The sequence below is a fragment of the Narcine bancroftii genome, chromosome 9 (assembly GCF_036971445.1).
Source record: "Narcine bancroftii isolate sNarBan1 chromosome 9, sNarBan1.hap1, whole genome shotgun sequence".
In the NCBI taxonomy this organism is placed as follows: domain Eukaryota; kingdom Metazoa; phylum Chordata; class Chondrichthyes; order Torpediniformes; family Narcinidae; genus Narcine; species Narcine bancroftii.
This window is the reverse complement of record NC_091477.1, coordinates 75,164,248-75,177,362: the sequence shown is the minus strand read 5'-3', so window position 1 is coordinate 75,177,362 and position 13,115 is coordinate 75,164,248. Positions and strand designations below refer to the sequence as shown.

The 13,115-nt window shown below is 39.9% G+C and overlaps 1 protein-coding gene and 1 long non-coding RNA gene across 13 annotated transcripts in view; one reads left to right on the top strand and one right to left on the bottom strand.

The window, feature by feature from the left end:
- The window catches only part of LOC138742294 (uncharacterized), a 76,311-nt gene extending 69,608 nt beyond the window's left edge, over positions 1 to 6,703 (top strand). The window contains exon 3 of the long non-coding RNA XR_011344039.1: positions 6,385 to 6,703. This is a non-coding gene — a long non-coding RNA (uncharacterized lncRNA). The remainder of the gene's footprint in view (positions 1 to 6,384) is intronic.
- Positions 1 to 13,115, bottom strand: part of slco2a1 (solute carrier organic anion transporter family, member 2A1) — a 123,469-nt gene that overhangs the window by 53,392 nt on the left and 56,962 nt on the right. For all 12 annotated transcript variants that reach the window (XM_069896518.1, XM_069896526.1, XM_069896524.1 and 9 more), the window contains one exon: positions 2,961 to 3,094. In XM_069896518.1, the coding sequence (XP_069752619.1) occupies positions 2,961 to 3,094 (134 nt within the window). The remainder of the gene's footprint in view (positions 1 to 2,960; positions 3,095 to 13,115) is intronic.

Here is a 13,115-nt window from a genome sequence, read left to right as displayed (position 1 = left end):
TTTTCTACCCCTGTTGCTGCTTGACCCACTGAGTTCCTTCAGCAGAGTGTGTTTGGCTCCAGATTCCAACATCTGCAGTGTCCTTCACACCTCTATTGGTGGAAGGGTGTTCCTCCGACTCGATTATCTCATCAGTGGCGTCCACAGCAATCAGTGCTGGGACCATTGCTGTTTGTGATTTATAGGGCAGCACGGAAAGTGTAGCGGTTAACACAACGTCTTTATAATGCCAGCAATCAGAACCGGGAACGAATCCTACATTATTCCTGTGTCTGCGTGGGTTTTTCCCGGGGGCTCCAGTTTCCTCCCACCATTCAAAACATACTGGGGTGCAGGTAAATTGGGTGGCACGGACTCATGGGTCAAAATGGTCTGTTAACGTGCTGTATGTCTAAAGTTTTAAAAAATTTAAACATTAAGCACAGTTCAGGCCCTTTCGCTGAAGGATGAGGTGCCAAACTATGTAAACCTACTTCAAATGATTGGGTGAAAATGTAGGTAAACTGATCCAGACAATACAGTATAAAGATTGGCAGCAAAGTTATCAGAAGATACAGAAGGACATTGCTCTGTTACTGATATGGGCGGAGAAATAGCAGGTGGGAGTTTAATCCAGACACTTGGAGGGTGGTGAGAATGTGGAATGAGCTCCCAGTGGAGGCGGGGGATGAGGGTTAGATCTCAATATTTAAATGGTATGGTTAGCATAGTGGTTAACACAAGGCTATTACAGCACTGTCTGTAAAGAGTTTATACATTGTCCCTGTGTCTACGTGGGTTTTCTCCAGGTGCTCCAGTTTCCACCCATGGTTCAAAGCATACCGGGGGTTGTAAGTGTTGTAGTTTAATTGGTGCTTGGGGGGGGCCATGTTTATGGGCCAGAAGGGCCTGTTACCATCCTGTAATCTAAATACTGGCAGTGTGGTTAGCTGGGATCTGAATCAGGCTGTGTCTGCGTGGGTATCCTCTGGGTGCTTCAATTTCCTCTCACCTTTCAAAATGTACTGGAGCAGTAGGTCAATTGGGTGTAATTGGGTGGGCTGAAAGGGCCTATTCCTATGCTGTATATCTAAATTTAAAAATTTTAAAACAGCGTATAGGTACATGGATGAGAGGGGTATGGAGGACTATGGTCCAGGTGCAGGTCAATGGGATGAGGAAGAACAAACAGTTTCACATGGGTTAGATGGGCCAGTGCGCCTGTTTCTGTGCTGTAGTGTTTTATGGTTCTCAGTATGTGGTGTGTTGCACCTTAGGAGGTCAAACAATGTTGCTGACCAAGCTAGTTCCCAATGAGCTTGGGAATATGAGAAGTGAATTCAATACAACACAGAAGATATTTAAGATGGATGAAGGAATAGTTAAATGGTTAGTGCATTGATATTACAGCGCCAGCTACCTGGGTTTGAATCCGGTGATGTCTTTAAAGAGTTTGTATGTTCTTCCCGTAACCACGTAGATTTGCTCTGGTTTCCTTCCAGGTTCCAAAGATATATGGGGTTAATAAGTTAATTGATTACATGGGTGTATTTGGGTGGTGTGAACTCATGGACTGAAAGGCATGTTACCATTCTGTTTCTCCAAATTTAAAAAAAATTACTATATATTAACATGTACAGTGGCTAGAACCAGACTACTCTCTCAAAATAAGGGGTTGGCCAATCAGTTGGGGGAGGAAATGAATCTTCGGAATCAAAAATCCCACATTAAGGGCACAGGATCAGTAACTCTGGCTGCCACCCAATCTCATCTCAGCCACACCAAGTTAATCAAAAACACATGGAACTAGGCGGGGGAATCAATTCCCAGGGATTAAAGATGGTAATTTGTGCAAATGGTGAACTAAAGATGGCAAGAAGCAAATCTGTTTGGTCCTGGATGAGGTGAGAGAGTCAAAAAATAAACAGTGATGCAGGGTCATCAACCTGAGACCGACTGAATCTCTCTCTCCCCCTCACTCCATCTCTTTCTCTCCCCCTCTCCCCCTCTCACCCCTCCCCCTCCCTTTCCCTCTCTATTGCCTGACACACTGATCATCTGCAGATTTTCTGTATTTATTTCAGTAGTTCATTAGCAGTTTCTTGGTTTTTCCAGAAACTGGAGTCAGATCCTCGAAGAGTGAAATTGGAATAGATTTCTGATGCTGAACATAGCAGTAATTTGAAACTCTCTTCCCTGAATCCAACTGTCTTACATGCCAATTGCTCTTTTTAAATCTATCTTCGTGCAATTTTATGAATGGATATAGGGGAGAGTGAGTGGAGGCATTCAGTCACAACCACAGTCCCATTCACTGATCACCTCCCTGCGATCACATGATTACTCCAAGTTACCTGTGAAACCTTTACTTGTTGTCACATAATTCCGAACTGTGACGGGTGCTCCTTGGAACAATGATAGGTGCTGTTAATGGACAGACTACGGGGAGTCTGGTACTCCTTTCAAAGAGAGGAGGAGGTGAACTCAGATTTCTTGCAGCAGGAAAGCTCAGCTGCCTCCTTGCCAAAATGGTGAACAGCAAGTTGTGTGGTTGCATCAGCCACAGTAGGAAGCAACCCGAGATGGGCAAATGCTGTGCATTGCGGGTGTGTGTGGGTGCACCGTGGTTCAGACAAAAACCACCGTTTTGTCTGGTTCTATATGTACAGTCAGATGATAATGAACTTGAACACAACCTCACTAAGTCCCAACCACAGGGTCAGGTGGGCGTGACCAGAGCCAACTTAAACTCATTGTCAAGTGGGGCAAGTCTGAGAAAACCTCAGCTGTTGACTAACTCACAAATTTCCCAGAGCACTCAACTTGGAATTATACCAACACTAAAGAGGCCAAAGTTGCACTCATTGACTGGAGGGCTTACCCATGTTCCAGAGACTGAACTTCGTTTTTTTTTTAATGTATGGGCTTTGTCACAGAACAGGTGGCCATTAAATGAAGGTAATTTAAAATTGGGTCCTTACCTTTTGACGGATCATTTGTCGAGGGAAAAAGAAATAAGGAACAGAAATGATGGCAAGAAAACCACTTGAAATAAGCAGACCAAGCCACCAGGCACCAATCCAGCGGGGGTCACTGGGGTTCATGTCAATGGTAGCTGGAGGGTGACAAAACAGGGAAATATTTGTTCATTTATTTTAAATATTTTATTTATATTTTCACACAAGCTTGTACAGCCATATACAGTGTCCTGCCAACAATAGCAGTTCACATTCAAATATACATATATTCATTTTCTTTGATTATATATATACAAGCCCGTGTCACTACCAACCCCCCACCCCGTACATAAAACAAGATGACTCACTCAAACTTCAACCAACAACAACAAAACTTTAACACCAGGAAAATAAATAACAAGGGGCAGGGATTGTCGCAGCTCAGTGGGCGGCCTCTGGGCCAATATTCATTCCTGACTTTCCTTTATCGGGATCAGTGCGAGAGAGAGGAAACTGTAGCAAGGAACAGGGAAACCAATCACCGCCATGCTATGTAGTGCATGTACGGCTGCCAGATCCTACGAAAGGTTCTGTATTTGTTTCTCAGGTTATAAGTTATTTTCTCCAGGGGAACTCAGCTCTGCATTTCCTTGTTCCATCACACGATACTAAGACTAGAGTCGGACTTCCAAGTCACTGCAATGCACTTCCTGACCACTGCCAATGCGATTAACACAAATTGGATTTGAAATTTGGATAGCTTCATTCTAAGCCTTATGTCCATTATATTTCCCAGCAGGAACAACTCTGGGTCCTGTGGGAATTTTCTCCAGGACTTGGCCTAGATCTACCCAAAAGGGCCTCAACTTGGTATATGACCAGGTTGCATTCATGAACGTCCCGGTCGCAACACCACATCCAAAGCATTGGTCTGAGAGTTCCAGTTTTTACCAGCTTATTTTTTGCGGCGTTAGATACAACTGGTGCAAAAAGTTATACTGCACTAGCCTGTACCTTGTATAGATGACCGTGGTCATGCTTTCCCGGCACAAGTCAGACCAGCATCTCCCATCAATTGGAACACTCAAGTCCGACTCCTATCTTTCTCTTGACCTATGAAGGCCCAGTTTGGGTCCCTCTGACTGGAACAGGCAATATATTGCTGAAATAATTTTCTTACCACTCCCCCTTCGAATCAAAGCCTCTGTGTTACTGCATCAAGGTATGGCCATACTTGGACCCAATACATCCCGTAGAAAATACCTTATTTGAAGATAGCAGTGGAATGTCTGATTTGGCAAAGCATATTTATTTTTTAGCTACTCAAACGACATTAATTGCCCCTGCTTGTAATAGTCCTCTATACACCTGATGCCATTACAATGCCAGATGTCTAGGATCTTGTTACCTACCGTTAATGGCATTAATTTATTAGCTGTCAGGGGTGTTTTTGGTAATAGCTCCACTTTAGTGTTTAGATACTGGTTAATTTTGGTCCAGATACTAATCATTTGTTTTATTATGGGGCTGCCCTTCTTCCCAGACATCAATTTGGCATCCCATTTGTAAATAAAATCTCTGCCATCTTCTCGCCGACCAAGATTTAATCCCACCTGTTCCTCTGGGTTCAGGTGTGGTGGATCTAATCTGGCCAGGAACTCATCCATTTAATTGGGATCCCAAGTCAATTCAGATTTATACAATGCTTCATAGAATTCCCTGAAGCTGGGGGCATGGCAAGATGGCATTGTAGAGCTCGTCAAAAGAACCAAAGACTTGTTGATCCAAACCAAGGCTTTTATTAGCAAAAGACAGGAGCTCTTCACAGGTGGCCGACCAGTCCGGAATGATCCGACCTGGCTAGGGACACAACCCTTTAAGGCCCAAACAGTAGGTGTGGCTAAGTTCTCAGCCAATCGCTGTAAGCACAGTCATTACACTCTAGATACTGTAACTATATACATTGGTGATAGGTCTGTACTATCACAGGCGTAGAGGGCAGACGTGCGATCCCACCCCTCCTCAGCCAGTTTTTTAAGCACCAGCCTTTAAAGTTTGTCTAAGTGATTAAAAGTTGCATCTTTATTTTTGGGAACATTAGTGGGTCATAATGGCAACTAATGTTAAAAAAAATGAAAGCTCAATTAGAGAAGAAATTTCCTTTTAAAAGTGCTGAAGAATTGAGGTCTACCTGTTCAGTTGAAGCCACGGAATTGTCATTTTAAAACCTCCAAAGCATAGAGAACTCCTGCCAGGCTGAGTATTACACCGGCACCAACCTTGTCTTCACAAGATGGCACCAGCATGATGATGAGCTTGGCCAGAGTTGATTCATGCGTTTGCGATGTCAGACGCGCAGGTGATCCGGCTGAGAGAAGTGCCCTTGAGCCCGGGCTGCCGTCAGGTGGGCCGGGGACGCGCAGAATGGTGTTGGAAGCCATCTCTGTGCAGTCCCTGGCCTTACCAGGCGTGCATGGTGCTCCAAGGGTCCGTGAGTTACTGGATCGCATGTGGGCAGTCGGGTGTGCAGACCCGCAACCGCATCGGGAAGGACCCGACAATGTTGAAAGAAGAGGAAGACTTACCTTTAATGAGCAGTTCATGGGAACAATTGGAGGTGGAGTCAAGAGAGGGTAGGCCTCAAAATTTGGAACTGGAATCTGGAATGGAGTCTGTTTGCACAGTCTTGGAAGGGATTGCCTATCAAATGGACAATATGTCTAAACAAATAACTCAAGGATTTTTGGATGTGACAACTAAAATATCTAATATGTCTGAAGATATATCTGCATTTAAGAGGGATGTCAATAAATGTATGAAATCAGTGGATACAGTGCAAGGAAATTTGAAAAAAATTGAAACAGCTTTTTCTGAATGTAAAATTCAAGTTGAATGTAACAAGGAAAAAGTGGAAGATTCGTTTGTGGATTGGGGAATCCAGAAGAAAGTCTTACTGAAAAAAATTGATCGATTGGAAAATCAAAGTCGGAGAAACAATGCGAAAATTGTGGGTCTCCCAGAAGACATTGAAGGGTCTGATCCAATAAAATTTTTCAAGAATTATATTCCCGAGGTGTTGAGCAAAGAGTTTTTCTCGGGAGGTTTAGTACTGGAGAAGGCACATAGAGCGTTACGAAAGAAACCATTGCGGGACAACCACCATGGGCTGTCTTAGTTCAGTGCCTGAACTACCAGGAGAGACAGAAAACACGACAAAGTCAATCTCCAATGATGACTCAAAATAACAGAGTATTTTTTAACGCAGATTTGAGTCAAGAAATTATTAGGCGATGACGGGAATTTAATTTGGCTAAAGAAGTACTGTGGCGGAAGGGTTACAAATTTGCTTTTCGATATCCTGCTGTGTTAAATGTCTTTTATGGTAACTTTCAATCTCAATTTTTTGAGAATGATCATGATGCATTAATTTTTGCTAATTCATTACCAGATTTACGAGGACATGGAAGAGTTTCACCACCATCGCCTAAAAAGAATGCAAATGGAAATGGGCAGAATGGGAAGAATGGAAAAAATGGAAAGAAAGAGGTTTTAAAACAAAGTCTTATTGACATTGAAGATCCAGACAATCATTGGGAATGGAGTCGTTGGGTTGAATATATTTACCGTACTGGATTGTGTTGATGTGAATAATGTATTTCTGGCTGGGGAGGGTGGACAGCACTGAAATCTCTGATAGTCATCTGCCACTAGTGGGGCTTACCACACGCAGTGTTTTAGGGCGTTACTAACTTTCGGTAGTTTTTTTTGGGGGGATAATTAATTTTTTTAGATATATATAGATATATATATCTATATATATATCTATATATAGATATATATATATACTTTCTTTTAAAAAAATATTTAGAGGAGGGAGAGTGATTTTAAGTTACTAGATGGGGAGTGATATTTTGTAGTAAGTGATTATATTGTTAGTTTATAAGGATGTCTAATTTGAAATTTGAAACTTTTAATGTTCAAGGGTTAAATAATCCGATTAAGCAAAAGCGAGTTTTGGCTTATATCAAGAAAATGAAAATTGACATTGCCTTTTTACAAGAAACACATTTGACTGAAAAAGAACATTTGAAATTGAAGAGAGATTGGGTTGGGCATGTGTTTTTTTCTTCATTTAATTCTAAGGCAAGTGGTGTAGCAATTTTAATTCATAAGAATTTGTCTTTTGAGATGCAAACTATGGAGGGGAATGCTGGAAGGGTTTTAAAGGTGAATTGTAAAGTTTTTACTGAATTTTGGACTTTGCTTAATGTTTATGCACCTAACGTGGATGATGAGTGTTTTATTTCGAATGCTTTTTTGTTATTAAATCAAGCTAATGAAAATATTTTAGTTGGGGGAGATTTTAATTGTGTCTTTGATCCTTTGTTGGATAGATCCCCAAAAAGTATAAAGAAATCAAAGATGGTGATACAAATTGGGGCCTTGATGAAGGATTTAAATTTGGTGGATATTTAGAGAAGGGTTAATCCTACAGAGAAGGATTTTTCTTTTTATTCGTCTCGACATGATTCATTTTCTAGAATAGATTTTTTTTAGTATTGGCACATTTACAAGGAAGGGTATTACAGGCAGAATATAAAAGCAGGGTTATATCAGATCATTCTTTATTATTTTTTTCTTATGTAAGTTCAGAAGTGGTACGCTCATCTTATAGATGGAGATATAACACAATGTGGTTGAAAAAACCAGAGTTCGTTATTCTTTGTTAAAGAACAGATCACTTTTTTTTGTCTGAAAATGCTAATTCAGTAAAAAGTCATTTTGTGTTATGGGATGCGTTAAAAGCTTATTTATGAGGATAGATTATTAGTTATAGTACTAAAGTTAAGAAGCAGTATATGGCAGAAAGTTTAGAATTAAAAAAGCAAATTGATGAATTGGAGGAGTAATTTCAGAAGGAAGTGACAGAAGATAAAAAAAAGTGGCTTTGACTAAGTTGAAATTGCATTATAATATGTTGCAGACTTATCAATTTGAATGTTTAATTAATTGATCTAAGCAGCATTATTATGAGTTGGGTGAGAGGCAGTTAAAGAAGGAACAGGTTTCACGGATTATTAATGCTATAAAAAAGAATTCAACATTTCCCTATAAACCTCAGGAAATTAATGATCAGTTTTATTCATTTTATAAAAAATTATATACTTCTGAGGGGAAACAGGATAGTGGTTCTATTCATTCTTATTTACCTAAGTTAACGTTCTCAGTATTAGAAGAGGAGAATGTTATGGATCTGGAAGCTCTGTTCACAGAATTTGAGATTAAGGCGGCTATGTTGGAGATGCCAAATGGAAAGTCACCAGGCCACGATGGATTTTCGGTTGAATTTTATAAAACTTTTTATGAAGATTTATCTTCGGTGTTTGAGGAGGTATTACAACAAATGACTGAACAGCATGAGTTACCAGAATCTTGTTCTAGTACAATCATTGCCACATTTGCGGGAATGTTTATTAAATATGGAACATCATCTGGATATAAAGTTAACTGGGACAAGAGTGAAATTTTGCCAGTCGGAGAAGGAGATTATTCAGAGTATTAAAATATTATAAAACTGAAATGGTCTGATAAAATTAAATATTTAGGAATAATTGTAAATACTGATTATCAATCTTTATACAAGTTAAATTATGTTCCATTATTAAAAAAGATTAAAGCAGATTTAATTAAGTGGAAAGATCTTCTGTTAACTTTAATATGGTTAACTGTATTAAGATGAATATTTTTCCTTGTATTCAATATTTATTTCAGTCAATACCATGTTCTCTTTCAAAGAGTTTCTTTCAGGATTTAAATAAAGTTATGAGAGAATTTTTATGGAAAGCTGAACTATCACGGGTAACATTATATAATCTTACTTGGAAGTATGCATTAGGTGGGCTTCAATTACCTCATTTTCAAAATTATTATGAAGCAGCCCAGTTGATATTTATTTGTAGACTGATGGATTTGGACCAGCCCCCGAGTTGGGCTAAAGTTGAGATGGCTTGTATTTCTGAAGTCGAGGTGTATCAATTTATATTTTGATGGAATTTAAATTTGTTGAGGGAATATAATCTGCCGATATTAAAAAATCTATCAAAACTATGGATTAAAAAAAATAAGATTTTAGGATCAAAAGGTAAATTGTCAATTTTAACTCCATTATATAATAATCAGCTTATTTCTTTTTCAATGTTTAATAGTAATTTAAAGAGTTGGGATTCTAAGGGTATAAAAACATTACAGGATCGTTTTGTAGAAGGACAATTTCTTTTAATCAATTGAAAGAGCATTTTGATATTGCTGAAAATTCTTTATTTGTTTATTATCAATTTCAAGCTTTGGTGAAAAATATGTGTGGTAGAGAGATGATTTTACCTATATTGACGGAATTCAAGTCTTTGATTTCTTCTATACTAAAAAGGGGTTATATTTCTGTTATGTACCAAGTATTACAAGACAATATGGATCAGCCAGAATGGGAGAAGTCTAAGCTTAAATGGGAAAATGATTTAGCTTTTGTTTTTCCTGAGGACTACTGGGCAGATAAGTGTCATGATAGTGTTACTAAATTGATGAATGTGTGGTATGGAATGGTTAATTATAATTTTCTACATCAGTTGCATTTAACCCCAGAGAAATTGAAAAAATATGGTTTTAGTAATTCGGATTCTTGTTTCAGATGTGGTGTATGTACTGGAACTTTTTTACATACTGTTTGATCTTGTGTGCATGTACAACCATTCTGGGATGAAATTAAGTTAATTTTGGAAAAATTATATAACTTTAAGTTACCATTAGAGCCATCTATTTTTTTTAATGAGTTATCTTTCTTTGGCTTGGCTTCGCGGACGAAGATTTCTGGAGGGGGTAAAAAGTCCACGTCAGCTGCAGGCTCGTTTGTGGCTCACAAGTCCGATGCGGGACAGGCAGACACGATTGCAGCGGTTGCAAGGGAAAATTGGTTGGTTGGGGTTGGGTGTTGGGTTTTTCCTCCTTTGCCTTTTGTCAGTGAGGTGGGCTCTGCGGTCTTCTTCAAAGGAGGTTGCTGCCCGCCAAACTGTGAGGCGCCAAGATGCACGGTTTGAGGCGTTATCAGCCCACTGGCGGTGGTCAATGTGGCAGGCACCAAGAGATTTCTTTAGGCAGTCCTTGTACCTTTTCTTTGGTGCACCTCTGTCACGGTGGCCAGTGGAGAGCTCGCCATATAACACGATCTTGGGAAGGCGATGGTCCTCCATTCTGGAGACATGACCCATCCAGCGCAGCTGGATCTTCAGCAGCGTGGACTCGATGCTGTCGACCTCTGCCATCTCGAGTACTTCGACGTTAGGGGTGTAAGCGCTCCAATGGATGTTGAGGGTGGAGCGGAGACAACGCTGGTGGAAGCGTTCTAGGAGCCGTAGGTGGTGCCGGTAGAGGACCCATGATTCGGAGCTGAACAGGAGTGTGGGTATGACAACGGCTCTGTATACGCTTATCTTTGTGAGGTTTTTCAGTTGGTTGTTTTTCCAGACTCTTTTGTGTAGTCTTCCAAAGGCGCTATTTGCCTTGGCGAGTCTGTTGTCTATCTCATTGTCGATCCTTGCATCTGATGAAATGGTGCAGCCGAGATATATGATTCCTTTAAAGGGATTAGGGTTGAATAAACTTCAAATTGCATATTTAGCATTGTCTGAAGCTCAAAAATGTGTAGCAAGTACATGGAAAGATAATATAGTGATTAATATAATGCGATGGCATAATGAATTGAAAGCTTGTATTGTTATGGAAAAAATTATATATAATCTGCATGACAATTATTCTTTTTTTGTTAATAAGTGGTTACCATATTTGGAATATAAGCATTTAGATATATTTTGATTTATTCTGTACTTATAGTTTCTGTTTATATTTTTAGCTCTCCTTAAGAGAGCTAGCTGATGAGATGGGAGAGGGAGGGGGGAATTTGATTTAATTTTTGTTTTTTTTCTTATTATTTTTTTCTTTCTTTTTGTTTTTATTTTATTTTTTAATATATATTCATATATAATTCTCTTTATGGAATGTATTCTGTATTACTATTAATGATTCTTCAAATAAATAAAGTTTAATAAAAAAGTTCTTTGTAAGGAGAAAAAAAGAATTCCCTGAAGGTCTCATTAATTTCATTTGGTTTATACGAGACCTGGCCATTCCCCATTTGTATTGCATTAATTGTTCTAGAGGCTTGTTCTGCCCTCAACTGCCAAGTGAGGACCTTGTGAGCTCTCTTCCCCAATTCATAATACTTTCTTCTCAACCTCATAATGACCTCCTCCATTCTATACATCTGAAGAGTATTATACTCTAATTGCTTGTTTGTGAGAGCTCAATAATGGTCCTCCAAGTCTGATTCCTGAAAATCCTTCTCTAATTGGGTAATGTCCTTTTCTAATTCCTCCACTTCCCCCATATAATTTTTCTTGACTGCCTTTGTATACCCAATTATCTGGTCCATCAAGTACGCAACAGAAGAAATTTATCTGGAGTAGAGGTGCAGTTGTCCTCACAGAACAGGGCTATTTGAGTTCTTATAAAACTACAAAATTCCAGCTTTTTCAACAGCAAAGTGTTAAGACGCCACCTGTATGCTGCGCCTTGCTTATCTGCAATATCTATAGTCAAATCCAAGGGGGAATGGTCTGAGAGAAGCCTTGCACTATACTCAGCTTCCATTATCCTACCTTCCAAATGGGCTGAAGCCAGAAAAAAATCTATTCTAGAGTAGGAGTCATGTTGTTTCGAGTAAAATGAGTAGTCCCTCTCTCTTGGATGCTTTCTCCACCACACATCTATCAAATTCAGCTCCCTCATTCAGTCAATGGTGGCTTTCACCACCCTGGTCTTAATTATCCATTTTGTGGATTTATCCAGACATAGATTAATGTTGCCCCCTATTAGAATATTTTCATTCCCCTCTGTCAATCGAGGGAAATGTCCTGTATAAATTTTTCATCATAGTTGGGGGCATACATATTCATTAGGTTCCAGGATTCTGAATATATCTGACAGTGTCCCATAACAATTCTTCCCATTTTGTTTGTAATCACCTTCTGCACCTGCACTGGAACACTCTTTCCCCCTAGAATTGCCACTCCCCTTGCCTTTGAGCCAAATGAGGAGGATATAACCTGACCCATCCATCCCCTATTTAGCTTTTGATGTTCCTACTCGGTTAAATGCGTCTCTTGAAGGAAGGCCAGATCTAACCCCAATGTTTTAATGTGTGCCAAGACCATTTTCTGCTTCACCGGACTGTTTAAGCCATTGACATTAAAAGTAGCAAACTTTACATTCTTAGCTATTATCTCCAGCTTCCCCCTCCCGCACCCCCAATCTCTAACCATCCGCCCTTTGCTCCACTCCATCCGAGCTGCGAAAATAACTAGGTGAGGAACAATGGTGGGAACAAGGACAAAGACAAAAACCCAAATAACTAACCAAAAAAAAACCACAAGAAACATTTACTGCCATACCTTCCCTTAACCCCCTATTGCTCCCCAACATAACCTTTGCCCCATGTTACATTCACCCTTCCCCCTACTGTTGCCATCCTCCTTCGGCTGTCAACACCCCCCGCCCTCCCCACGGCACTCATCTACTCCTCTCTACATCTCCCAAGAAAAACTGTAATTATAACTTCTTGTCCATTTGGCACAATCTCTTTTCAGACCCTTTTTAACAATTTAAATGACAAAATATCATTACAGTCCATAACACATCTGTACACCCCTGTGAGCTAAATTTGCAATGTAATAAAAACCACTGTAGGCTAATCCTCAGTCGGGGTTTACTTCTTCTTTATACTCCCCCATGTGAGCAGACCTTTGGCGAATTGCTGTGCCTTCTCTGGATTTGCAATAAAATTTGTTTCTCCTCCTGGTAATATCACCTTCAGGGTGGCTGGATATCTTGGTACACATTCGTACACCTTTTGCTTGATCAGCCTCTTGATCAAGCGGTTGGCTCAAAAGCTTTTCTGGTCTTCAAAAGTGCCACGCTACTGTTCGGGTAGAAGAAGATTTTATTTCCCTCTACCTCTAAGGGGGTCCCTCTTTTCTCTGCACCTGCCACCACTGCTCCTAATATTCTTTCCCTGTCCTGATATCACAACAACCTTATCAGGACAGAATGCGGTCTCTGCTTGGGACCTGG